Source organism: Coregonus clupeaformis, unplaced genomic scaffold (genome assembly GCF_020615455.1).
Source record: "Coregonus clupeaformis isolate EN_2021a unplaced genomic scaffold, ASM2061545v1 scaf0063, whole genome shotgun sequence".
Classification (NCBI taxonomy): domain Eukaryota; kingdom Metazoa; phylum Chordata; class Actinopteri; order Salmoniformes; family Salmonidae; genus Coregonus; species Coregonus clupeaformis.
In genome coordinates, this window is record NW_025533518.1 from 245,001 (window position 1) to 270,013 (window position 25,013).

At 50.2% G+C, this 25,013-nt stretch overlaps 1 protein-coding gene across 1 annotated transcript in view; it reads right to left on the reverse strand.

Annotated features, from left to right (window-relative positions):
- Window positions 1-3,521: 3,521 nt before the first annotated feature.
- angptl5 (angiopoietin-like 5) overlaps window positions 3,522-25,013 on the reverse strand; it is a 66,511-nt gene continuing 45,019 nt past the window's right edge. Inside the window, exon 8 of the mRNA XM_041872609.1 lies at window positions 3,522-4,455. Coding sequence (XP_041728543.1) covers window positions 3,977-4,455 — 479 coding nt within the window. The 3' untranslated portion in view covers window positions 3,522-3,976. The remainder of the gene's footprint in view (window positions 4,456-25,013) is intronic.

A 25,013-nucleotide genomic window follows, 5' to 3' on the forward strand; every position in this document is an offset into this window, starting at 1 on the left:
CGTTTGTGTAAGTGCTGTGCTTGTTGAATGTCCTTTTCTATAAGCATGCTGAAAGTTTGTTGTAAATTTGTTTACAGTAAAATAGCATTGTATCTGGTCAAACACAATTTTTTCCAATAGTTTACTAAGGGTTGGTAACAGGCTAATTGGTCGGCTGTTTGAGCCAGTAAAGGGGGCTTTACTATTCTTAGGTAGCGGAATGACTTTTGCTTCCCTCCAGGCCTGGGGGCACACACATTCTAGTAGGCTTAAATTGAAAATATGGCAAATAGGAGTGGCAATATCGTCCGCTATTACCCTCAGCAATTTTCCATCCAAGTTGTCAGACCCCGGTGGCTTGTCATTGTTAATAGACAACAATCATTTGTTCACCTCTTCCACACTCACTTTACGGAATTCAAAATTACAATGCTTGTCTTTCATAATTTGGTCAGATATACTTGGATGTGTATTGTCAGCAATTGTTGCTGGCATGTCATGCCTAAGTTTGCTAATCTTGCCAATGAAAAAAGTATTAAAGTAGTTGGCAATATCAGTTATGAAGAGCCGCCTGATTCAATGAATGATGGAGCTGAGTTTGCCTTTTTTCCCAACATTTCATTTAAGGGGCTCCAAAGCTTTTTTACTATCATTCTTTATGTCATTTATCTTTGTTTCATAGTGTAGTTTCTTCTTCTTTTTATTCTTTTTATTCAGTTTAGTCACATTATTTCTCAATTTGCAGTACATTTGCCAATCAGTTGTGCAGCCAGACTTATTTGCCATTCCTTTTGCCTCATCCCTCTCAACAATACCATTTTTTAATTCCTCATCAATCCACGGGGATTTAACAGTTTTTACAGTCATTTTCTTAATGGGTGCTTATTTGTGACTGGAATAAGCAATTTCATAAATGTGTCAAGTCCAGTGTCTGTTTGCTCCTCATTACACACCATGGACCAACATATATTCTTTACATTCTTTACATCAACAACATAGGAATCACTACAAAACGTCTTGTATGAGCTCTTATACACAATATTAGGCCCAGCCTTTGGAACTTTGGTTTTCCTAGATATGGCTACTATATTGTGATCACTACATCCGATGGATTTGGATACTGCTTTCAAACAAATCTCTGCAGCATTAGTAAAGATGTGACCAATACATGTTGATGATTTAATTCCTGTACTGTTTGTAACTACCCTGGTAGGTTGGCTGATAACCTGAACCAGGTTGCAGGCACTGGTTACAGTTTGAAGCTTTCTCTTGAGTGGGCAGCCTGATGACAGCCAGTCAATATTTAAATCACCCAGAAAGAGGTCGCTGTTTTCGGCTTCCACGGCTCGTGACATGCGACCAATGTTGATTGCCTTTCTCCTCATGCTGTGCTCCTTCGACGTTGCTATCAGATGGGGGAGCTCCGGGCAACACCGGCCAGTCGGATAACGAAAAAACGACAAGGCGGAAATGTATCCAACAAGCGCGAATGCCGTCCAGACACCGGCGTAGAAAATGTAAACATTCCACTCTGCGTTTTCCCCAGTTTCTTACGTAGGCTGGCGACCTGCGTGATCAAGGAAGCCCCCTCAAGCCTATAATCCTTGGCAAGTAAACAATTGTCGTATTGGTACTCCGAGTGATCCGGTTTGTCCCAAAACAAAGCGTAGTAGATACAGCTCCTTTTACTGAGGAATGGCTTCCGTCTGGCCACTCTACCATAAAGGCCTGATTGGTGGAGTGCTGCAGAGATGGTTGTCCTTCTGGAATGTTCTCCCGTCTCCACAGAGGAACTCTGGAGCTCTGTCAGAGTGACCATCGGGTTCTTGGTCACCTCCCTGACCAAGGCCCTTCTCCCCCGATTGCTCAGTTTGGCCGGGCGGCCAGCTCTAGGAAAAGTCCTGGTGGTTCCAAACTTCTTCCATTTAAGAATGATGGAGGCCACTGTGTTCTTGGGGACCTTCAATGCTGCAGAAATGTTTTGGTACCCTTCCCCAGATTTGTGCCTCGACACAATCCTGTCTCGGAGCTCTACGGACAATTCCTTCGACCTCATGGCTTGGTTTTTGCTCTGACATGCACTGTCAACTGTGGGACCTTATATAGACAGGTGTGTGTCTTTCCAAATCATGTCCAATCAACTGAATTTACCACAGGTGGACTCCAATCAAGTTGTAGAAACATCTCAAGGATGATCCATGGAAACAGGATGCACCTGAGCTCAATTTCGAGTCTCATAGCAAAGGGTCTGAATACTTATGTAAATAAGGTATTTCTGTTTTTTATTTTCTAAAAACCTGTTTTCACTTTGTCATTATGGGGTATTGTGTGTAGATTGATTAAAAAATGTATTTAATCCTTTTTAGATTAAGGCTGTAAAGTAACAAAATGTGGAAAAAGTCAAGGGGTCTGAATACTTTCTGAATGCACTGTGTATATCCACACACACACCTGTATATATACTGTAGAGGATAGTAATATGAGTGGAGGAGATGAGGAGACCCAGGGAAGGAGACTAGGGAAGGAGATGAGACCAGGAAGCTATGCTATAGTAGAGTATTGAGAAGCACTCCGTCCCCGTCTGTCATTCTGAAGAGAAGCACAGCACCATCTGCTGGACTGGGCCGGATTCCTTTCAAGTGTGTGTGTGTGTGTGTGTGTGTGTGTGTGTGTGTGTGTGTGTGCTGCGTGTGTGTGTGTGTGTGTGAGTGTGTGTGTGTGTGTGTGTGTGTGTGTGTGTGTGTGTGTGTGTGTGTGTGTGTGTGTGTGTGTGTGTGTGTGTGAGTGTGTGTGTGAGTGTGTGTGTGTGTGTGTGTGTGTGTGTGTGTGTGTGTGTGTGTGTGTGTGTGTGTGTGTGTGTGTGTGTGTGTGTGTGTGTGTGTGTGTGTGTGTGTGTGTGTGCGTGCGTGCGTGCGTGCGTGCGTGCGTGCGTGCGTGCGTGCGTGCGTGTGTGTGTGTGTGTGTGTGCTGCGTGCTTCACTATATTTACAAAAGAAACAGAGATTAATGTCCAATATTATTTTACTGTAATAAAAAAGCTCTTAATAACAAAACTCTTTAATAACACCAAAATGTACATACATACATACATAGTCAGGCCCAAAATTATTGGCACCCTTGATAAAGACAAGCAAAAAAGACTATTAAATAAAAATTACAAATACTGAGCTATATTGTAGGCAAAAAAAAATATTACTTAATTTTTTTAGAATCATATTATTTTATACTGATACTATTCAACTGTGTTTAACAAGTAATAATAACTATCTAAAAAAGTTAGGGGTCAAAATTGTTGCCACCCCTGTTTTCAATTCCCCCGGCACTGAGCCTTTTTCTAAAATGTTTTATGAGATTGGAGAACACATTGGGAGGGATCTTAGACCATTCCTCTATACAGAATCTTTCCAGGTCCTTGATATCCTTCATCTGTGCTTATGGACTGCCTTCTTGAATTCAAACCACAGGTTTTCAATGTTATGGAGACTGAGATGGACATTGCAAAATGTTGATTTTGTGATCAACCATTTATTTGTGGATTGTGATGTGTGCTTGGGGTTATTGTCTTGCTGGAAGATCCACTTGCGGCCAGGTTTCAGCCTCCTGGCAGAGGCAACCAGGGTTTCAGCTAAAATATCCTGGTACTGGGTATAGTTCATGATGCCTTTGATCTTAACAAGGGCCCCAGGACCAGTGGAAGCAAAATAGCCTCATAACATCAACAATCCACCACCATATTTTACAGTAGGTAAGGTACTTTTCTGCATACACATCCTTCTTTCGAAGGCCAAATTTACCACCGGTGTGCGTGGCCAAAGAGCTCTGTTTTTATGTTGTCTGACCATACCACCAGTTCCAATCCAAGTGGACCTGACTGTAGAGATGATCTCTGAAACACTGATCCCTCACTCTCACACCTCTACCTCTGCCTCTCCTCCTTCCTCTCATCTCCCTCTCTTCTCCTCCCTCCATCACTCCCTCTCTCCTTCAATTCAGTGTGTTAGTTGTGTGTCTTGGTGGGTATCCTTCTGATCTTCATAGTAACTGATTTGATGTAGTGAGGGACTCCGCTCTGAGTCCAAGTGTCCCAGTGGATGTGGCTCCGCTCCGTTGCTCTCCCGATTCGCTCCGTGTCTCCCACCCTCTGCGCCGTGTCTCCCCCACTCTGCTCCGTGTTTCCCCTGCTCCGCTCCGTCTCTCCCCCACTCCGATCCATGTCGCCCCCATTCCACTCCATGTCGCCCCCACTCCACTCAGTGTCTTTCCTGCTCCATTCTGGATCCTGTGGGGATCCATTGAGGTTGGCCAGGCCACACTGGTTGAACCACCAGCCACTGCGGTGGTGTTGGAGGCTGCAGCTCTCTACTGTCTGGTTGCTCAAGGAGCAGAACGGAGAGCAGCCGTCGTTGTCAACGTCTAACGTGCTGAACGGAGCCGTGTCCTGATTCTGGTCCTGGTCATATCCTCTGAACGCATCACCTGCAGGGAAAGGGGGGAGGGGGGGCGAGGGGGAGAGCGAGAGAGAGGGGGAGAGAGAGAGAGATAGGGGGAGAGAGAGACAGAGAGATGGGGAGAGAGAGAGAGAGAGAGAGAGAGAGAGAGAGAGAGAGAGAGAGAGAGAGAGAGAGAGAGAGAGAGGAAGAGAGGGGGAGAGGGAGAGAGAGAGAGAGAAAGGGAGAGGGGGAGAGAGAGAGAGAGAGAGAGAGAGAGAGAGAGAGAGAGAGAGAGAGAGAGAGAGAGAGAGAGAGAGAGAGAGAGGAAGAGGGGGGAGAGGGATAGAGGGAGAGAGAAAGGGAGAGGGGGGGAGAAAGGGAGAGCATGCTTTTCAGAAACTGTCTATGTTCTTTTCAGAAACTTGGCTGAAAGGGACGATATGGACATAAGGGTTTATCCGCTTCATCGCAACCGGAAAGCGAACTCTGGCAAAACCAAAGGGGGAGAGGTGTTCCTCTTTATAAACAACAACTGGTTTTCATCTGTAATTGTCACTGCTGTCTACATCCCACCATAAAACGAGAATGGCACTAAGCAGGCACGCAACAAGCTGTACAGGGCCTTAAAAAACAAGAAAACAGAGGCAGTGTTTCTAGTGGGTGTAGACTTTAACGTGGGGAGACTGAAATGCATTTCAACCCACTTTTACCAAAACGTCTCTTGCGCCACAAGAGGCACTAATACTCTGGACCACTTTTACTCTACCCAAAGAAATGCATACAAAGCCCTCCCTCACCCTCTCTTTGGCAAATCAGAACATGACTCCATCCTCCTGCTTCCTGTTTACAAGGACGCTAAGCTACAAGACTGCTTCTCTAGCACAGACTGGAATATGTTCAGAATTCATCCGATAACATTGAGGAGTTTACCACATCAGGCAAGGCTTCATCAGTCAGTGACCAGTAAAGTGACCAGTATCTGTGCAAGGCTAATGGCTAATGGCTAATGGCTAATGGCTAATGGCTACACCAGTATCTGTGCAAGGCTAATGGCTAATGGCTAATGGCTAATGGCTACACCAGTATCTGTGCAAGGCTAATGGCTAATGGCTAATGGCTAATGGCTACACCAGTATCTGTGTAAGGCTAATGGCTAGAGCTACACCAGTATCTGTGCAAGGCTAATGGCTAATGGCTACCACTTTCAAGGAACGGGATACGAACATGGACGCTTACAAGAAAGCCTGCTTTGACCTCCGATGAGCCATCAAGCATGGAAAAGGTCAATATAGGACTAAGATAGAATCCTACTACACAGGGTTTGCAGATTATTACAGATTACAATGAACAACCCAGCCCTGAGTTTCCCAGCGATTCAAACCTCTCAGACAAGCTGAAAGCCTTCTATGCTTGCTTCAAGGCAAAGAACATTGAGCCAGGCATGAGAGCCCCTGCTGTCCCGGACGACTATGTGATCTCGCTCTCCGTGGTCGATGTGAGAAAGACTTTTAAACAGGTTTACACTCGCAAGGCAGCTGGGCCAGGTGGGATACCAGGGTGCATTCTCAGAGCATGCGCAGACCAGATGGTAAGGTACTTGGTAAGGTGGTAGACCAGATGGTAAGGTACTTGGTAAGGTGGTAGACAAGATGGTAAGATACTTCACAGACATTTTAAACATATCCTTGTCCCAGTCTGTAATCCCAACATGTTTCAAGCAGACAACCATTGTCCCTATTCCTAAGAACTCAAAGGTAACCTGCCAAAACAACTATCATCCCGTAGTACTTACATCTGTAACCATGACATGCTTTGAAAGGCTGGTCATGGCTCACATCAACACAATCATCCCAGACACCCTGGACCCACTGCAATTCATATACCGCCCCAACAGATCCACAGATGATGGAATATTTACTGCACTCCACACTGCTCTCTCCCACCTGGACAAAAGGAACATCTACGTGAGAATGCTATTCATTGACTACAGCTCAGCATTCAACACCATAGTGCCCTCAAAGCTCATCACCAAGCTAAGGACCCTGGGACTAAATGCTGCCATCTATCCACGGTTTCTGGTTTGGGAAGGTTTTAATATTCACTGTGGGAACAACATACCCTATACACTTCCTGATTAACTCAGTCACCATGTCCGTGTAAGCGTCAATGTTATTCTCAGAGGCTACCCGGAACATATCCCAGTCCGCGTGATCAAACAATCTTGAAGCATGAATTCCGATTGGTCAGACCAGCATTGAATAGATCTTAGCACGGGTACTTCCTGTTTGAGTTTCTGCCTATAGGAAGGGAGGAGCAAAATGGAGTCATGATCTGATTTGCCGAAGGGAGGGCGGGGGAGGGCCTCGTTGGCATCTCGAAAAGGCTAGTAGCAGTGATCTAGTGTTTTTCCTAAGCGAGTACTACAGTCAATGTGTTGATAGAACTGCGGTAGCGTTTTCCTCAAATTTGCTTTGTTAAAATCCCCAGCTACAATAAATGCGGCCTCAGGATATGTGGTTTCCAGTTTGCACAAAGTCCAGTGTAGTTCCTTGAGAGCCGTCATGGTATCGGCTTGAGGGGGAATATACACGGCTGTGACTATAACCGAAGAGAATTCTCTTGGGAGGTAATACGGTCGACATTTGATTGTGAGGTATTCTAGGTCGGGTGAACAAAAGGACTTGAGTTTATGTATGTTATCACAATTACACCATGAGTAGTTCATCATGAAACATACACCACCGCCTTTCTTCTTCCAGGAGAGTTCTTTATTCCTGTCTGCGCGATGTACTGAGAACCCAGCTGGCTGTATGGACGGGGACATTATTCCCCAGCCATGATTCTGTGAAACAGAGTATGTTACAGTCCCTGATGTCTCTCTGGAAGGAGATCCTCGCCCTGAGCTCGTCTACTTTATTGTCCAGAGACTGAACATTATCAAGTAATACACTCGGAAGTGGTGGATGGTGTGCCCGCCTCCTGGGTCAGACTAGAAGTCCACTCCGAATACCTCTTCTCCGCCGGGGGCAACTTGGAGCAGCCTCTGGGATAAGTTCAATTGCCCTGGGAGGTACAAACAAAGGATCCAATTCTGGAAAGTCGTATTCCTGGTCGTAATGCTGGTGAGTTAACGCTGCTCTGATATCCAAAAGTTATTTCCACTGTATGTAATAACACAAAAAACTTTCTGGGCTAATAATGTAAGAAATAACACACAAAAAAACAAAATACTGCAAATTTGCTTAGGAGCTAGAAGCAGAGCTGTCATGTCTGTTGCTTAGGAGCTAGGTGTTATGTGGGCAGCTTGTCTCTCCCTTTTCTGTTTCCCTTCCTCCTTGTTTTGTCCCCTCTGTGTCTGTTGTATCTGTATGTGTGTTTGTCCCCTTTATGTGGGTGTGTCTGGAGTGGATCAGGGGGCGTGCTCAGGATCTGCCTCTCCTGTGCAGCTGCGGGTTGTTTCCAGTGATTCCTGCCTACGCAGCTGCATCCTATTCTCTAATCAACCTGCACTACTAATTCCGGGGCATGGCTCTCCACCGGCGCCAGATCGTTGTTCTTACCAGAGCGGTAACTTGGCTCACCAGTAAAGTTATTTTGTCTTTGTCTTCAGCCTGGCTCTCCACTCTCCTTAACCTGTCATTTGTTTTGTCTTTAGTTTCGGACATACCTCCCAACCTGCCTGCCTTCCTGCCTGTCGGCCTGCCTGCCTGCCTGCCTGCCTGCCTCAGCCTCTCCTTCCTCCGGAGCCGACTAGCCCACTCTGTTCCTTTACTTCAGTTGTTTTTGGACTAAGACAATTTTAACTTTTATTAAATATTTTTGTTTCTTCCACTCCCTTTGTCGTGTTTGTTTCTCTGAGTGCTGGGTTGAACCATAGCCCAACAGAACGATCTGGCCATGGACCCAACAGAGAGACAGCACGGGGCAAACGAAGACAGCTTCCAACAAGCTATCCAGGCTCAAGGAACGTTGCTAGGACAGCATGACCAACTGATTCGGACTCTTTTGGAAAATAATCATCAACTGCTGAACCAGGTGACTCAGTTAACTACACAAGTCTCTAAATTGTCTGTTATCAGTTCTCCATCTCTCTCTGACCCCCAGTTTGATGCACCCCAAGTTGGTTCCTCGGACATGATGCAGGCTTCGTTCCATCGGGAACCCCCTGTCACGTCGCCTGAACCGTTCAATGGAGAATTGGACAAGTGCCGGGGATTTTTGCTTCAGTGTGACTTGATTTTTCGGCAGAGACCACTGTCATTTTCTACTGATTCCTCTAAGGTACATTATGTTCTGGGGCTGTTAAGAGGGAGAGCTCTGGTTTGGGCTGAGGCTGTTTGCTCAAATCAAACTTTGACTGGATTGACTTTCGCTGATTTTTCTGCTAAATTGAAGACTGTTTTTGACCATCCTGACCATGTGGGTAATTCCTCCAAGATACTTTTTAATTTGAGGCAGGGTTCTAACAGTGTGGCTGAGTACTCTATTGAGTTCTGGACTTTGGCAGCGGACTCCAAGTGGAACAATGTGGCACTTCAAGGAGCATTTCTAAACGGTTTGAATGAAGCCATTAAGGATGAACTGGCTGCTCGTGACGAGCCACATGATTTACATTCTCTCGTTTCCCTGTCCATTAAGCTAGACAACCGGTTGCGGGAGAGGCGTCGGGAGAGAGGCGGTCGGCCGCATCTAGGAGGACGAGTTCCCCAGCCTTCAACCACTCGAGTCTCGCCTCCCCGGAGCCGGCAGCTTCTTATTCCTGATTCCATCCCGAGCACAGAGGAGGAACCTATGCAAGTGGGTCGAGCTCGACTACCTCCAGCAGAACGGCAACGGCGCCTCCAGGCGGGTGAGTGCCTGTACTGTGGAGACGCCACACACATTCTGGCTACATGCCCTAAGCGGCCAAAAGACAAGGCTCGCTCGTAACGGTGGGTCTACTTGCGAGCCCAGAGTTAGATCCTGAACCCATCATTCCCCGATTACAAGTACCTGTAACCTTACGTTTCCAGAGTCATTCCCTGCCACTCTCAGCTCTCATAGACTCAGGTGCAGAAGACAACTTTATTAGCCACCAGTTCGTTACACAAGCTCGTATCCCCATGGAGCCACTACCTACCCCCATTCGGGTCACAGCCCTTGATGGGCGCCTCCTCGCGGAGATAACTCATCAAACCACCCCCGTTTCCCTAGTGATTTCTGGCAATCATTGTGAAAGCATTCAGCTAAGAGTTATGTCTGGCTCAGCTACCTCCCTAATCCTTGGCTTCCCCTGGTTGGCTCTTCACAACCCACAAATTGATTGGACACGTCACACCATTCTCAGTTGGAGCACTAACTGCCATTCAGAGTGCCTTAGGTCAGCGGTTCCCCCACTAAGTGTAACCCAACTCATCCCTCAGCTCCTCTTGATCTGTCATCTGTCCCCAAAGAATACCATGACTTAGCGGAGGTTTTCAGTAAGGACAAGGCTCTGTCTCTACCACCACATAGGCCTTATGATTGCCCTATTGAACTGCTTCCTGGTGCTCCCTTGCCCTCTAGTCGCTTATACAATCTGTCCCGACCGGAAAGAGAGGCAATGGAGCAGTACATTGGTGATTCTCTGGTCTCGGGCATAATCCGTCCCTCATCGTCTCCTTTGGGTGCAGGTTTCTTTTTCGTGGAAAAGAAGGACAAGTCGTTACGCCCCTGTATCGATTTCAGGGGTTTAAACAACATAACTGTTAAAAACAAGTATCCCCTTCCACTCATCAACTCTGCTTTTGAACCTCTGCATGGCGCCACAGTTTTCTCCAAGCTCGACCTCAGGAACGCTTATCACCTTGTCCGGATCCGTAAGGGAGATGAGTGGAAAACCGCTTTCAACACTCCACTGGGACATTTTGAGTATTTGGTCATGCCCTTTGGGCTCTCAAACGCCCCTGCTGTTTTCCAAGCCATGGTGAACGATGTTCTTAGGGATTTTTGAACCGTTTTGTCTTTGTATACCTGGATGATATTCTTGTTTTTTCCAAGTCACCCGAGGAGCATGAGTCACACGTCCGTCAAGTCCTTCAACGGCTCTTGGAAAACAAGCTGTATGTCAAAGCAGAGAAGTGTGAGTTCCACAAACAGTCTACATCGTTCCTTGGTTTCATCATTGAGAGCGGGCAGGTGAAGGCGGACCCCGAGAAGATCCGGGCAGTGACGGAATGGCCCATACCCACCACCCGTAAGCAACTTCAACGATTTTTGGGCTTTGCTAACTTCTACCGTAGGTTCATTAAGGGTTTTAGTAAAGTGGTGGCACCCCTTACTAAACTCACATCCCCAAAAGTCCCTTTTCTGTGGTCCCCTGAGGCGGAGCAGGCGGTAGGGGTTTTGAAGGAACTGTTTTCCACCTCCCCTGTGTTGATACACCCCAATACCTCTCTGCAGTTTGTTGTGGAGGTGGACGCGTCGGACTCAGGTGTGGGAGCCGTCCTCTCCCAGCGCTCCCCCACTGACCAAAAGCTTCACCCCTGTGCTTTTTCTCCAAAAAATTGTCACCCACAGAACGGAATTACGACGTTGGAAACCGAGAACTGCTGGCGGTCAAGCTAGCACTGGAAGAATGGCGGCACTGGCTGGATGGAGCTGAACTGCCGTTTGTGGTCTGGACAGACCACAAGAACTTGGCTTACATCCAAGCCACTAAGAGACTCAACTCACGCCAAGCCAGATGGGCCCTGTTTTTTAGTAGGTTTAACTTTATTCTTACATACAGACCGGGGTCAAGAAATGTTAAACCAGATGCTTTGTCCCGCCAGTTTGCTGACCCTTCGGAGACCAGCGAGCCTGAGGCAGTCCTGCCTTCCTCATGCGTCGTGGCGGCTGTTCAGTGGGAGATCGAGTCTCTTGTGAAGACTGCACTTGCCACGGACCCGGGACCGGGTGATGGACCTCCCAACCTACTCTTTGTTCCCGAGACGGTCCGGTCTCAGGTGTTGCAGTGGATTCACACCTCCCGTTTTGCTGGTCACCCTGGGATGAGACGCACGTTGACGCTGCTTAGGAGACATTTTTGGTGGCCTTCAATGGAAACTGACGTTCGGGCTTTTGTGGCAGCCTGTTCAACCTGTGCTCGGGGCAAAGCCTCCCATCAGTCCCCTTCGGGGCTGCTGCTACCCCTCCCAGTTCCCAGCCGTCCCTGGTCCCACATAGCCATGGATTTTGTCACCGGCCTACCCAAGTCTGAAGGTAATGATACTATACTTACCATTGTGGACAGATTCTCTAAATCTGTTCACTATATAGCATTACCAAAATTACCGTCTGCCAGTGAGACAGCGGACCTCCTAGTCCAACATGTATTCCGTCCCCATGGAATACCTGTGGACACAAATTCTACAGCTGCACCATCGAGAGCATCCTGACTGGTTGCATCACCGCCTGGTATGGCAACTGCTTGGCCTCTGACCGCAAGGCACTACAGAGGGTAGTGCGTACGGCCCAGTACATCACTGGGGCAAAGCTCCCTGCCATCCAAGACCTCTATACCAGGCGGTGTCAGAGGAAGGCCCTCAAAATTGTCAAAGACTCCAGCCACCCTAGTCATAGACTGTTCTCTCTGCTACCGCACGGCAAGCGGTACCGGAGTGCCAAGTCTAGGTCCAAAAGACTTCTCAACAGCTTCTACCCACAAGCCATAAGACTCCTGAACAGCTAATCATGGCTACCCGGACTATTTGCACTGCCCCCCCACCCCATCCTTTTTACGCTGCTGCTACTCTGTTAAGTATTTATGCATAGTCACTTTAACTCTACCCACATGTACATATTACCTCAACTACCTCAACTAGCCGGTGCCCCCGCACATTGACTCTGCACCGTTACCCCCTGTATATATAGCCTCCCTACTGTCACTTTATTTTACTTCTGCTCTTTGTTTTTCTCAACACTTTTTTTTTTTTTTTTTTTGTTGTTGTTTTATTCTTACTTTTTTTGTTTAAAATAAACGCACCGTTGGTTAAGGGCTGTAAGTAAGCATTTCACTGTAATGTCTGCACTTGTTGTATTCGGCGCATGTGACCAATAAAATTTGATTTGATTTGATTTGATCTGATAGAGGCCCACAGTTTACTTCCCGTGTTTGGAAGGTTTTCTGTTCTGCTTTGGGTGCTTCCGTTAGTCTGTCCTCAGGGTTTCATCCCCAGACCAACGGTCAAACAGAAAGAGCCAATCAAGACCTCGAAGCAACCCTTCGTTGTGTGGCTGCTCAACATCCATCATCCTGGGCCAAACATCTGCCTTGGATAGAGTACGCCCACAACTCCCTCACCACCTCTGCCACTGGTCTTTCACCCTTCGAGTTACCATGGGTTATCAACCCCCTCTGTTTCCTGCTCAGGAGAAGGAATTGGCTGTTCCTTCGGTTCAGGAGAACCTCCGCCGCTGCCAGAGAGTGTGGCGCGACGCTCGGGAAGCGTTGCTCGGACCACCGACAGGAACAAGATGACAGCGGATAGGAGCAGGACTCCCGCACCTGTGTTTCATCCTGGTCAAGAGGTTTGGCTGTCGTCTAAGAACGTACCTCTTCGTACCAAATCACGCAAGCTGTCTCCTCGGTACCTGGGTCCGTTTGTGGTGGAGTCCATCATTAACCCCGCTGCGGTTCGTTTGAAGTTGCCTTCAGCCATGAAGATACACCCTACTTTCCACGTCTCCCAACTGAAACCTGTGTCCTCCAGCCTTTTGTGTCCGCCGGCTGTTCCACCTCCACCTGTTCGTCTCATTGACGACCATCCGGCCTACACCGTCAGTAGGCTACTGGACTCTCGGAGGCGGGGTAGGGGTCTCCAATACCTAGTCGATTGGGAAGGTTATGGACCAGAGGAGAGGTCTTGGGTCCCTAAGCGTTTTGTGTTGGATCCTCAGTTGATCACGGACTTCCATCACGACAACCCTGACAGGCCTGGTGGGTCGCCAGGTGGCGACCATTGAGGGGGGGGTACTGTTATGTGGGCAGCTTGTCTCTCCCTTTTCTGTTTCCCTTCCTCCTTGTTTTGTCCCCTCTGTGTCTGTTGTATCTGTATGTGTGTTTGTCCCCTTTATGTGGGTGTGTCTGGAGTGGATCAGGGGCGTGCTCAGGATCTGCCTCTCCTGTGCAGCTGCGGGTTGTTTCCAGTGATTCCTGCCTACGCAGCTGCATCCTATTCTCTAATCAACCTGCACTACTAATTCCGGGGCATGGCTCTCCACCGGCGCCAGATCGTTGTTCTTACCAGAGCGGTAACTTGGCTCACCAGTAAAGTTATTTTGTCTTTGTCTTCAGCCTGGCTCTCCACTCTCCTTAACCTGTCATTTGTTTTGTCTTTAGTTTCGGACATACCTCCCAACCTGCCTGCCTTCCTGCCTGTCGGCCTGCCTGCCTGCCTGCCTGCCTGCCTGCCTCAGCCTCTCCTTCCTCCGGAGCCGACTAGCCCACTCTGTTCCTTTACTTCAGTTGTTTTTGGACTAAGACAATTTTAACTTTTATTAAATATTTTTGTTTCTTCCACTCCCTTTGTCGTGTTTGTTTCTCTGAGTGCTGGGTTGAACCATAGCCTAACACTAGGAGCAGAGCTGTCATGTCTGTTGCTTAGGAGCTAGGAGCAGAGCTGTCATGTCTGTTGCTTAGGAGCTAGAAGCAGAGCTGCCATGTCTGTTGCTTAGGAGCTAGAAGCAGAGCTGTTATGTGTGTCAGCACCATCTTCAGTCTGCTACCGCACGGCAAGTGGTACCAGAGTGCCAAGTCTGGGGCTACAAGGGAACTGAACAGCTTCTACCCCCAAGCCATGTCTGACCTTGACATCCAGAGTAAGCAAATTGAGACATTGCATCGTAACTTGGAGACCATTTTATTTACTACTTCTCAGCCTGGTTTTCATCCCTTGCCATTGTGTCGTCACTCTCTGACTGACTAGCCAGGACTGCCCTGCAATCCTAAATCCCAGTGGAGACACGTCACACACCGTAAGCCCAGTGAAAGGCAGCGGACTTTGGTGAATGGGGCTGAAACGGCTTGGGGGGGGGATCACATCCTGCTGACCAACAGTTTCATCCACCTGCTTCCAGAGATTGCTGCTCCTTCATCCTCTACCCTGTCTCCTGAGGGTCCAGCTCAGGGGGGTTTTACCACAGGCTCCCATCAGGCCTCGAGGGTGTCTGAGGCTCCAGAACTCCACCCTGCTCGGAGGGCTTCTATTGATGTGGGTCCCCCATCACCCGTCGGTCCTCAAGGAGGCACAGAAAGGCCGGACATCCACCTTCCTCCAGCCATCATCATTGTTAGCTCCATGGTGATGCACATTTCGGTTCCTGGAGCAAAAACCCTGTGCTGCCCGGGGGCTACAGTGAAGGATATCACAGGATTTCTTCCATCCGTCCTATGTCCGCCAAGGGCTGCTGCTGTTGTAGTGCATGTGGGATCAAAGGATATAAAAAAGGTTAAATCAGAGCTAATGAAGCAGGATTTTATTGAGCTGATCAACACCCTAAAAGGTTCTGAATAGCAGCCGATTATCTCTGGTCCCGTGCCGTCGCTGGGTCAGCAGGCTCTTAGTACTTAACATCTGGCTTAAAGACTACTGCCTCTCTGTTGGCATGACTTTTATTGACAATTTTCAACGCTTTTTGGAAACAAAAGATCCTTTTCAGAGATGATGGACTCCACCCAAACCATATAGCAGCCTAAGATATTGACTCAGTGACAGACCAAGCCCCTCTCAGGTAGCCCCTCCCATCCTTTATCAGCGTTGCCATAGCGCTGTTGTCTATACTGCCAGGGTTGTTGTCAGCTCTTAGCTCTTCTATTGTTTCCTCAAAAGAGAAGCCCACTGTGGTCTGCTCACCCAATACTATTAGTTCAAATGTGAATTCCATAAACTTGAATATACCCTCGGTTTTCAAATCACGTAGAGGACTTGGGTTGTTGAATGATGGCAACCAAAGCCTACGTCAGTCAGTTTATAACATTTCATCATTGGTTACTCTGAGAGTTCCTCAAACTGACATTGGCTGCGACCTCAGGCCCTATGGTGCCAACCTTGGAAAAGTAAATCAAATTTCTACTCTTTCCTCTATTACAAATAAGGATAGACCAAATGGTGCAGTTCTTTGCAATCTAATAGCCATAGCAACTATATCAATATCAACCATCAGACAGGGCCTGCAACCACCTATTGAACGTAGCTTGTTTGAGTTGGAGACTCCGTGTGACTTTATACATCGTAAAGAACTTGGGTTGATACATCTGAACATTAGGAGCTTACTTCCTAAACTGGATTTCATCAAGATCTGGGCTATGCAGATGAATCAGGACATTCTGCTTTTGACTGAAACTTGGATCTCTGAGGATATTCTGAACTCTGATATTAATATTGTGGGTCATCATGTGTTCAAAGCTGACAGACAGGGTAGAGGTGGTGGAGTGGCCATTGTTCTTTACTGAAACCCATTTCCCTTGTCAAAAAATGATGCTCCTTTAAAAACACTAAGAGTTAAGGGCAGGTTGAATGCCTGGTACACTCCGGAATTTTCAGAAGTCATTCATAAAAGAGATGATGGTTGGGTCAAGGCCAGGAACACAGGCTTAGGCCCGGACTGGCAAGCTTTTAAGCAACTAAGACAAATCAGAAAGGCTAAATCTAATTATTTTGTAACCGCTCTTTCAGATTGTAATGGGAACCCGGCAAAATTCTGGAAAACTGTCAAATCTCTGAAGGGTTCTACTTCCTTCTCTCTGCCACAACAAATTAATTCAGACACTGACCTCATTATAGCAAAAAATGCCATCATTGATGCATTTAATCACCATTTTATTTCAGGTGGCTATCTCTTTGAAAGAACTTCTAAGCCTATTCACACTGATACTGGGCTGTATGCTGATGGGGGAAACTTACTAAATGATCAGAGAAATTATAGTCAAAGCTTTTCTTTTGGGCTACTTACAGAAAAAAATAAGTCCTGGATGCTTTGCTAGCATCAGACAACAATATATCCACAGGTGGATGCTTTGCTAGCATCAGACAACAAGATATCCACAGGTGGATGCTTTGCTAGCATCAGACAACAATATATCCACAGGTGGATGCTTTGCTAGCATCAGACAACAATATATCCACAGGTGGATGCTTTGCTAGCATCAGACAACAAGATATCCACAGGTGGATGCTTTGCTAGCATCAGACAACAAGATATCCACAGGTGGATGCTTTGCTAGCATCAGACAACAAGATATCCACAGGTGGATGCTTTGCTAGCATCAGACAACAATATATCCACAGGTGGATGCTTTGCTAGCATCAGACAACAAGATATCCACAGGTGGATGCTTTGCTAGCATCAGACAACAAGATATCCACAGGTGGATGCTTTGCTAGCATCAGACAACAAGATATCCACAGGTGGATGCTTTGCTAGCATCAGACAACAATATATCCCCAGGTGGATGCTTTGCTAGCATCAGACAACAATATATCCCCAGGTGGATGCTTTGCTAGCATCAGACAACAATATATCCCCAGGTGGATGCTTTGCTAGCATCAGACAACAATATATCCACAGGTGGATGCTTTGCTAGCATCAGACAACAAGATATCCACAGGTGGATGCTTTGCTAGCATCAGACAACAATATATAATAATAATAATAATAATATGCCATTTAGCAGACGCTTTTATCCAAAGCGACTTACAGTCATGCGTGCATACATTTTTTGTGTATGGGTGGTCCCGGGGATCGAACCCACTACCTTGGCGTTACAAGCGCCGTGCTCTACCAGCTGAGCTACAGAGGACCAACAATATATCCACAGGTGGATGCTTTGCTAGCATCAGACAACAAGATATCCACAGGTGGATGCTTTGCTAGCATCAGACAACAATATATCCACAGGTGGATGCTTTGCTAGCATCAGACAACAATATATCCACAGGTGGATGCTTTGCTAGCATCAGACAACAAGATATCCACAGGTGGATGCTTTGCTAGCATCAGACAACAAGATATCCACAGGTGGATGCTTTGCTAGCATCAGACAACAAGATATCCACAGGTGGATGCTTTGCTAGCATCAGACAACAATATATCCACAGGTGGATGCTTTGCTAGCATCAGACAACAAGATATCCACAGGTGGATGCTTTGCTAGCATCAGACAACAAGATATCCACAGGTGGATGCTTTGCTAGCATCAGACAACAATATATCCACAGGTGGATGCTTTGCTAGCATCAGACAACAATATATCCACAGGTGGATGCTTTGCTAGCATCAGACAACAATATATCCACAGGTGGATGCTTTGCTAACATCAGACAACAAGATATCCACAGGTGGATGCTTTGCTAGCATCAGACAACAAGATATCCACAGGTGGATGCTTTGCTAGCATCAGACAACAAGATATCCACAGGTGGATGCTTTGCTAGCATCAGACAACAATATATCCACAGGTGGATGCTTTGCTAGCATCAGACAACAAGATATCCACAGGTGGATGCTTTGCTAGCATCAGACAACAAGATATCCACAGGTGGATGCTTTGCTAGCATCAGACAACAAGATATCCACAGGTGGATGCTTTGCTAGCATCAGACAACAATATATCCACAGGTGGATGCTTTGCTAGCATCAGACAACAATATATCCCCAGGTGGATGCTTTGCTAGCATCAGACAACAATATATCCACAGGTGCTGACTAATTGGATCCTGGTCTGCTTTAGTGTGCAGTGCCCATCATTGTTGGCTCAATAACACACGTTTTCATTACCACTTTTCTCCCCAATTTCGGTCTTGTCTCATCGCTGCAACTCCCCAACGGGTTCGGGAGGCGAAGGTCGAGTCATGCGTCCTCCGAAACATGACCCGCCAAACCGCGCTTCTTAACACCCGCCCGCTTAACCTGGAAGCCAGCTGCACCAATGTGTCAGAGGAAACACTGTTCAACTGACGACCGAAGTCAGCCTGCGGGCGCCCGGCCCGCCACAAGGAGTCGCTAGAGCACAATGAGCCAAGTAAAGCTCCCCAACCAAACCCGAACGACGCTGGGCTCCCCAACCAAACCCGAACGACGCTGGGCTCCCCAACCAAACCCCAACGACGCTGGGCTCCCCAACCAAACCCGAACGACGCTGGGCTCCCCAACCAAACCCCAACGACGCTGGGCTCCCCAACCAAACCCGGACGACGCTGGGCTCCCCAACCAAACCCGGACGACGCTGGGCTCCCCAACCAAACCCGAACGACGCTGGGCTCCCCAACCAAACCCGGACGACGCTGGGCTCCCCAACCAAACCCGAACGACGCTGGGCTCCCCAACCAAACCCGGACGACGCTGGGCTCCCCAACCAAACCCGGACGACGCTGGGCTCCCCAACCAAACCCAGACGACGCTGAGCTCCCCAACCAAACCCGAACGACGCTGAGCTCCCCAACCAAACCCGAACGACGCTGGGCTCCCCAACCAAACCCGAACGACGCTGAGCTCCCCAACCAAACCCGAACGACGCTGGGCTCCCCAACCAAACCCGAACGACGCTGAGCTCCCCAACCAAACCCGAACGACGCTGGGCTCCCCAACCAAACCCTAACGACGCTGGGCTCCCCAACCAAACCCTAACGACGCTGGGCTCCCCAACCAAACCCGGACGACGCTGGGCTCCCCAACCAAACCCGGACGACGCTGGGCTCCCCAACCAAACCCCAACGACGCTGGGCTCCCCAACCAAACCCCAACGACGCTGGGCTCCCCAACCAAACCCCAACGACACTGGGCTCCCCAACCAAACCCGAACGACGCTGGGCTCCCCAACCAAACCCGGACGACGCTGGGCTCCCCAACCAAACCCGAACGACGCTGGGCTCCCCAACCAAACCCGGACGATGCTGGGCTCCCCAACCAAACCCGAACGACGCTGGGCTCCCCAACCAAACCCGGACGACGCTGGGCTCCCAACCAAACCCGGACGACGCTGGGCTCCCCAACCAAACCCGGACGACGCTGGGCTCCCCCAACCAAACCCCAACGACGCTGGGCTCCCCAACCAAACCCCAACGACGCTGGGCTCCCCAACCAAACCCCAACGACGCTGGAATCCCCAACCAAACCCGAACGACGCTGGGCTCCCCAACCAAACCCGGACGACGCTGGGCTCCCCAACCGAACCCGGACGACGCTGGGCTCCCCAACCAAACCCGGACGACGCTGGGCTCCCCAACCAAACCCCCTACGACGCTGGGCTCCCCAACCAAACCCCAACGACGCTGGGCTCCCCAACCAAACCCCAACGACGCTGGGCTCCCCCAACCAAACCCCAACGACGCTGGGCTCCCCAACCAAACCCCAACGACGCTGGGCTCCCCAACCAAACCCGGAGGACGCTGGGCTCCCCAACCAAACCCGGACGACGCTGGGCTCCCCAACCAAACCCGGACGACGCTGGGCTCCCCAACCAAACCCCAACGACGCTGGGCTCCCCAACCAAACCCCAACGATGCTGGGCTCCCCAACCAAACCCCAACGACGCTGGGCTCCCCAACCAAACCCGAACGACGCTGGGCTCCCCAACCAAACCCGGACGACGCTGGGCTCCCCAACCAAACCCCAACGACGCTGGGCTCCCCAACCAAACCCCAACGACGCTGGGCTCCCCAACCAAACCCGGACGACGCTGGGCTCCACCAACCAAACCCCGACGACGCTGGGCTCCCCAACCAAACCCCGACGACGCTGGGCTCCCCAACCAAACACGGACGACGCTGGGCTCCCCCAACCAAACCCCAACGACGCTGGCCTCCCCAACCAAACCCGGACGACGCTGGGCTCCCCAACCAAACCCGAATGACGCTGGGCTCCCCAACCAAACCCCAATGACGCTGGGCTCCCCAACCAAACCCGGACGACGCTGAGCTCTCCCAACCAAACCCTGACGACGCTGGGCTCCCCAACCAAACCCGGACGACGCTGGGCTCCCCAACCAAACCCTAACGACGCTGGGCTCCCCAACCAAACCCTAACGACGCTGGGCTCCCCAACCAAACCCGGACGACGCTGGGCTCCCCAACCAAACCCGGACGACGCTGGGCTCCCCAACCAAACCCCAACGACGCTGGGCTCCCCAACCAAACCCGGACGACGCTGGGCTCCCCAACCAAACCCGGACGACGCTGGGCTCCCCAACCAAACCCCAACGACGCTGGGCTCCCCAACCAAACCCCAACGACGCTGGGCTCCCCAACCAAACCCCAACGACGCTGGGCTCCCCAACCAAACCCGAACGACGCTGGGCTCCCCAACCAAACCCGGACGACGCTGGGCTCCCCAACCAAACCCGGACGATGCTGGGCTCCCCAACCAAACCCGGACGACGCTGGGCTCCCCAACCAAACCCCAACGACGCTGGGCTCCCCAACCAAACCCCAACGACGCTGGGCTCCCCAACCAAACCCCAACGACGCTGGGCTCCCCAACCAAACCCCAACGACGCTGGGCTCCCCAACCAAACCCGGACGACGCTGGGCTCCCCAACCAAACCCGGACGACGCTGGGCTCCCCAACCAAACCCCAACGACGCTGGCCTCCCCAACCAAACCCGGACGACGCTGGGCTCCCCAACCAAACCCGAATGACGCTGGGCTCCCCAACCAAACCCCAATGACGCTGGGCTCCCCAACCAAACCCGGACGACGCTGAGCTCTCCCAACCAAACCCTGACGACGCTGGGCTCCCCAACCAAACCCGGACGACGCTGGGCTCCCCAACCAAACCCTAACGACGCTGGGCTCCCCAACCAAACCCTAACGACGCTGGGCTCCCCAACCAAACCCGGACGACGCTGGGCTCCCCAACCAAACCCGGACGACGCTGGGCTCCCCAACCAAACCCCAACGACGCTGGGCTCCCCAACCAAACCCGGACGACGCTGGGCTCCCCAACCAAACCCGGACGACGCTGGGCTCCCCAACCAAACCCCAACGACGCTGGGCTCCCCAACCAAACCCCAACGACGCTGGGCTCCCCAACCAAACCCCAACGACGCTGGGCTCCCCAACCAAACCCGAACGACGCTGGGCTCCCCAACCAAACCCGGACGACGCTGGGCTCCCCAACCAAACCCGGACGATGCTGGGCTCCCCAACCAAACCCGGACGACGCTGGGCTCCCCAACCAAACCCCAACGACGCTGGGCTCCCCAACCAAACCCCAACGACGCTGGGCTCCCCAACCAAACCCCAACGACGCTGGGCTCCCCAACCAAACCCCAACGACGCTGGGCTCCCCAACCAAACCCGGACGACGCTGGGCTCCCCAACCAAACCCGGACGACGCTGGGCTCCCCAACCAAACCCGGACGACGCTGGGCTCCCCAACCAAACCCCAACGACGCTGGGCTCCCCAACCAAACCCCAACGACGCTGGGCTCCCCAACCAAACCCCAACGACGCTGGGCTCCTCAACCAAACCCGAACGACGCTGGGCTCCCCAACCAAACCCGGACGACGCTGGGCTCCCCAACCAAACCCCAACGACGCTGGGCTCCCCCAACCAAACCCCAACGACGCTGGGCTCCCCAACCAAACCCGGACGACGCTGGGCTCCACCAACCAAACCCCGACGACGCTGGGCTCCCCAACCAAACCCCGACGACGCTGGGCTCCCCAACCAAACCCGGACGACGCTGGGCTCCCCAACCAAACCCCAACGACGCTGGCCTCCCCAACCAAACCCGGACGACGCTGGGCTCCCCAACCAAACCCGAATGACGCTGGGCTCCCCAACCAAACCCCAACGACGCTGGGCTCCCCAACCAAACCCGGACGACGCTGAGCTCCCCCAACCAAACCCCCGACGACGCTGGGCTCCCCAACCAAACCCGGACGACGCTGGGCTCCCCAACCAAACCCCAACGACGCTGGGCTCCCCAACCAAACCCGGAAGACGCTGGGCTCCCCAACCAAACACGGACGACGCTGGGCTCCCCAACCAAACCCGGACGACGCTGGGCTCCCCCAACCAAACCCCGGACGACGCTGGGCTCCCCAACCAAATCCGGACGACGCTGGGCTCCCCAACCAAACCCCGACGACGCTGGGCTCCCCAACCAAACCTGGACGACGCTGGGCTCCCCAACCAAACCCGGACGACGCTGGGCTCCCCAACCAAACCCGGACGACGCTGGGCTCCCCAACCAAACCCGGACGACGCTGGGCTCCCCAACCAAACCCGGACGACGCTGGGCTCCCCAACCAAACCCCAACGACGCTGGGCTCCCCAACCAAACCCCAACGACGCTGGGCTCCCCAACCAAACCCGGACGACGCTGGGCTCCCCAACCAAACCCGGACGACGCTGGGCTCCCCAACCAACCCCGGACGACGCTGGGCTCCCCAACCAAACCCGGACGACGCTGGGCTCCCCAACCAAACCCGGACGACGCTGGGCTCCCCAACCAAACCCGAATTTAACATTGTTATCAGGAAATATTCAAAAAGTATGGAAATCAGCTCTTGTGTTTCCACTCCATAAGGGCGGGATAGTAGTGATCTTAATAATTATTTCCCCATTTCAAGGCTTCCTTGTCATAATACATATTGAATATGTCTATAAAACCACAATGATATCGACCTATCAAGTAAGATTTCATAAATAATAATATAATATGCCATTTTGCAGACGCTTTTATCCAAAGCGACTTACAGTAATGTGTGCATACATTTTTACATATGGGTGGTCCCGGGGATCGAACCCACTACTCTGGCGTTACAAGCACCGTGCACTACCAGCTGAGCTACAGAGGACCACATTGTGTATAGCGCAAGAAGAAATGTCAGAGTACGCTGTTAATATGTTTTATGTACACACTTTATTAGAATACTAATGAAATGCACAGACTGTATAACATTTGATCTGATTTGATTTGTTATGTTTGGTAACACTTGCTTATTTTCCCTCAACTCCAACCCCATTTGATGCATTGAACGGACGTGGGTGGAGCAATGTCTACATAAAGGTGCAAATTAAAAACACTCAGAAAAGCTCTGACGAAGGCCTTGAGGCCGATACCTAAAGCTTAATAAAGAGCAGCGATACTTGCAAGAGCAGTGTGCAGGTTTCTTCTTTTTTAATTAATTTTTTTTATTTATTTAACCTTTATTTAACAAGTCAGTTAAGAACAAATTCTTATTTACAATGACGGCCTACACCGGCCAAACCCGGACGACGCTGGGCCATTGTGCGCCGCCCTAATGCTTTAGACCAGGGGTGTCAAACGTACGGCCCGCGGGCCGGATCAGGCCCGCAAACGGGTTTAATCCGGCCCGCGAGATGATTAAAAAAAATAAAATAAAATAAAATAACTTTTTATTTATTTTATTTTTTTTTAAGTATAAAAATGCGCTGCAATTTTTCAATAAAATAAACTGCTGTTCCAATTGCGTCCACTGGATGGCGCAATAGCAATTGTGTTAAGCAAGCAAACTGTTTATTCCGGGGCAGAGCAAGTAGGTCAAGCACGTGCAGCCAATGAGCTACTTTTTTTTGCCCGCGATATTTATTACGGCTTCTACTTTTAACATTATGTGCTTTGGCACCCTCATTGCCCCAATATGTCTCTGTCAAAAAAGAGAAAAGTGGACGCAGAGTGCAGAGTGTTCCAAGAAAAATGGTCATCCTATTTAATCACGGAATTGAATGGGAAAGCTGTATGTTTGGTGTGTTCAGAGCATGTTGCAGTGCTGAAAGAATATAACCTTCGTCGCCACTATGTGAGTCTTCATGCCGACAAATATGACAACTTTCAAGGACAGCGGAGATGAGAGAAGGTGAATGAACTGTTGGCGGGTCTGAAGAAACAGCAGTCTGTGTTTACTCACAGCCGAGACATCAGTGACGCTGCAGTGAAAGCTAGCTACCTCATTGCTAATGAAATCGCAGTGGCTTCAAAACCATTTAGTGAGGGTGAATTTGTAAAAACATGCATGATGAAGGCAGCGGAGATTGTGTGCCCTGAAAAGCGGCAGGATTTTGCAAATATCAGCCTGACAAGAAACACAGTTGCAGACAGGATTTCCGATCTTTCAGTGGATTTGGACAGCCAGTTGAAGCAAAAAGTAAAGTCATTTATTGCGTTTTCGGTTGCAATTGATGAAAGCACGGACATTACAGATGTTGCACAACTGGCCATTTTTTCATCCGCGGAGTTGATGACACATTGACCGTCACCGAGGAGTTCGTGGAGTTGGTGCCGATGACAGATACAACGACAGCAGCTGATATTTTACCGCACTCGTCGGGCGCGCTGGACAGGGTCGGAGTGGACTGGTCCCCGCTGTCAGCCTGGCTACAGATGGTGCGCCCTCAATGATCGGGAAAAAAGCAGGCGTTGTGACAAAGTTCAGAGAGAAAGTGCAATCTGCAAATGGAGGACGTGATTTTTTGACTTTTCACTGTATTTTGCACCAGGAGGCTTTGTGTTGCAAGTCATTAAAGATGGATAACGTCATGAAGGTGGTCAAACTGTTAATTTCATCCGATCCAGAAGCCTGAATCACCGTCAGTTTGACAGCCTTCTCAGAGAGAAAGACCACATCTATGGCCTGC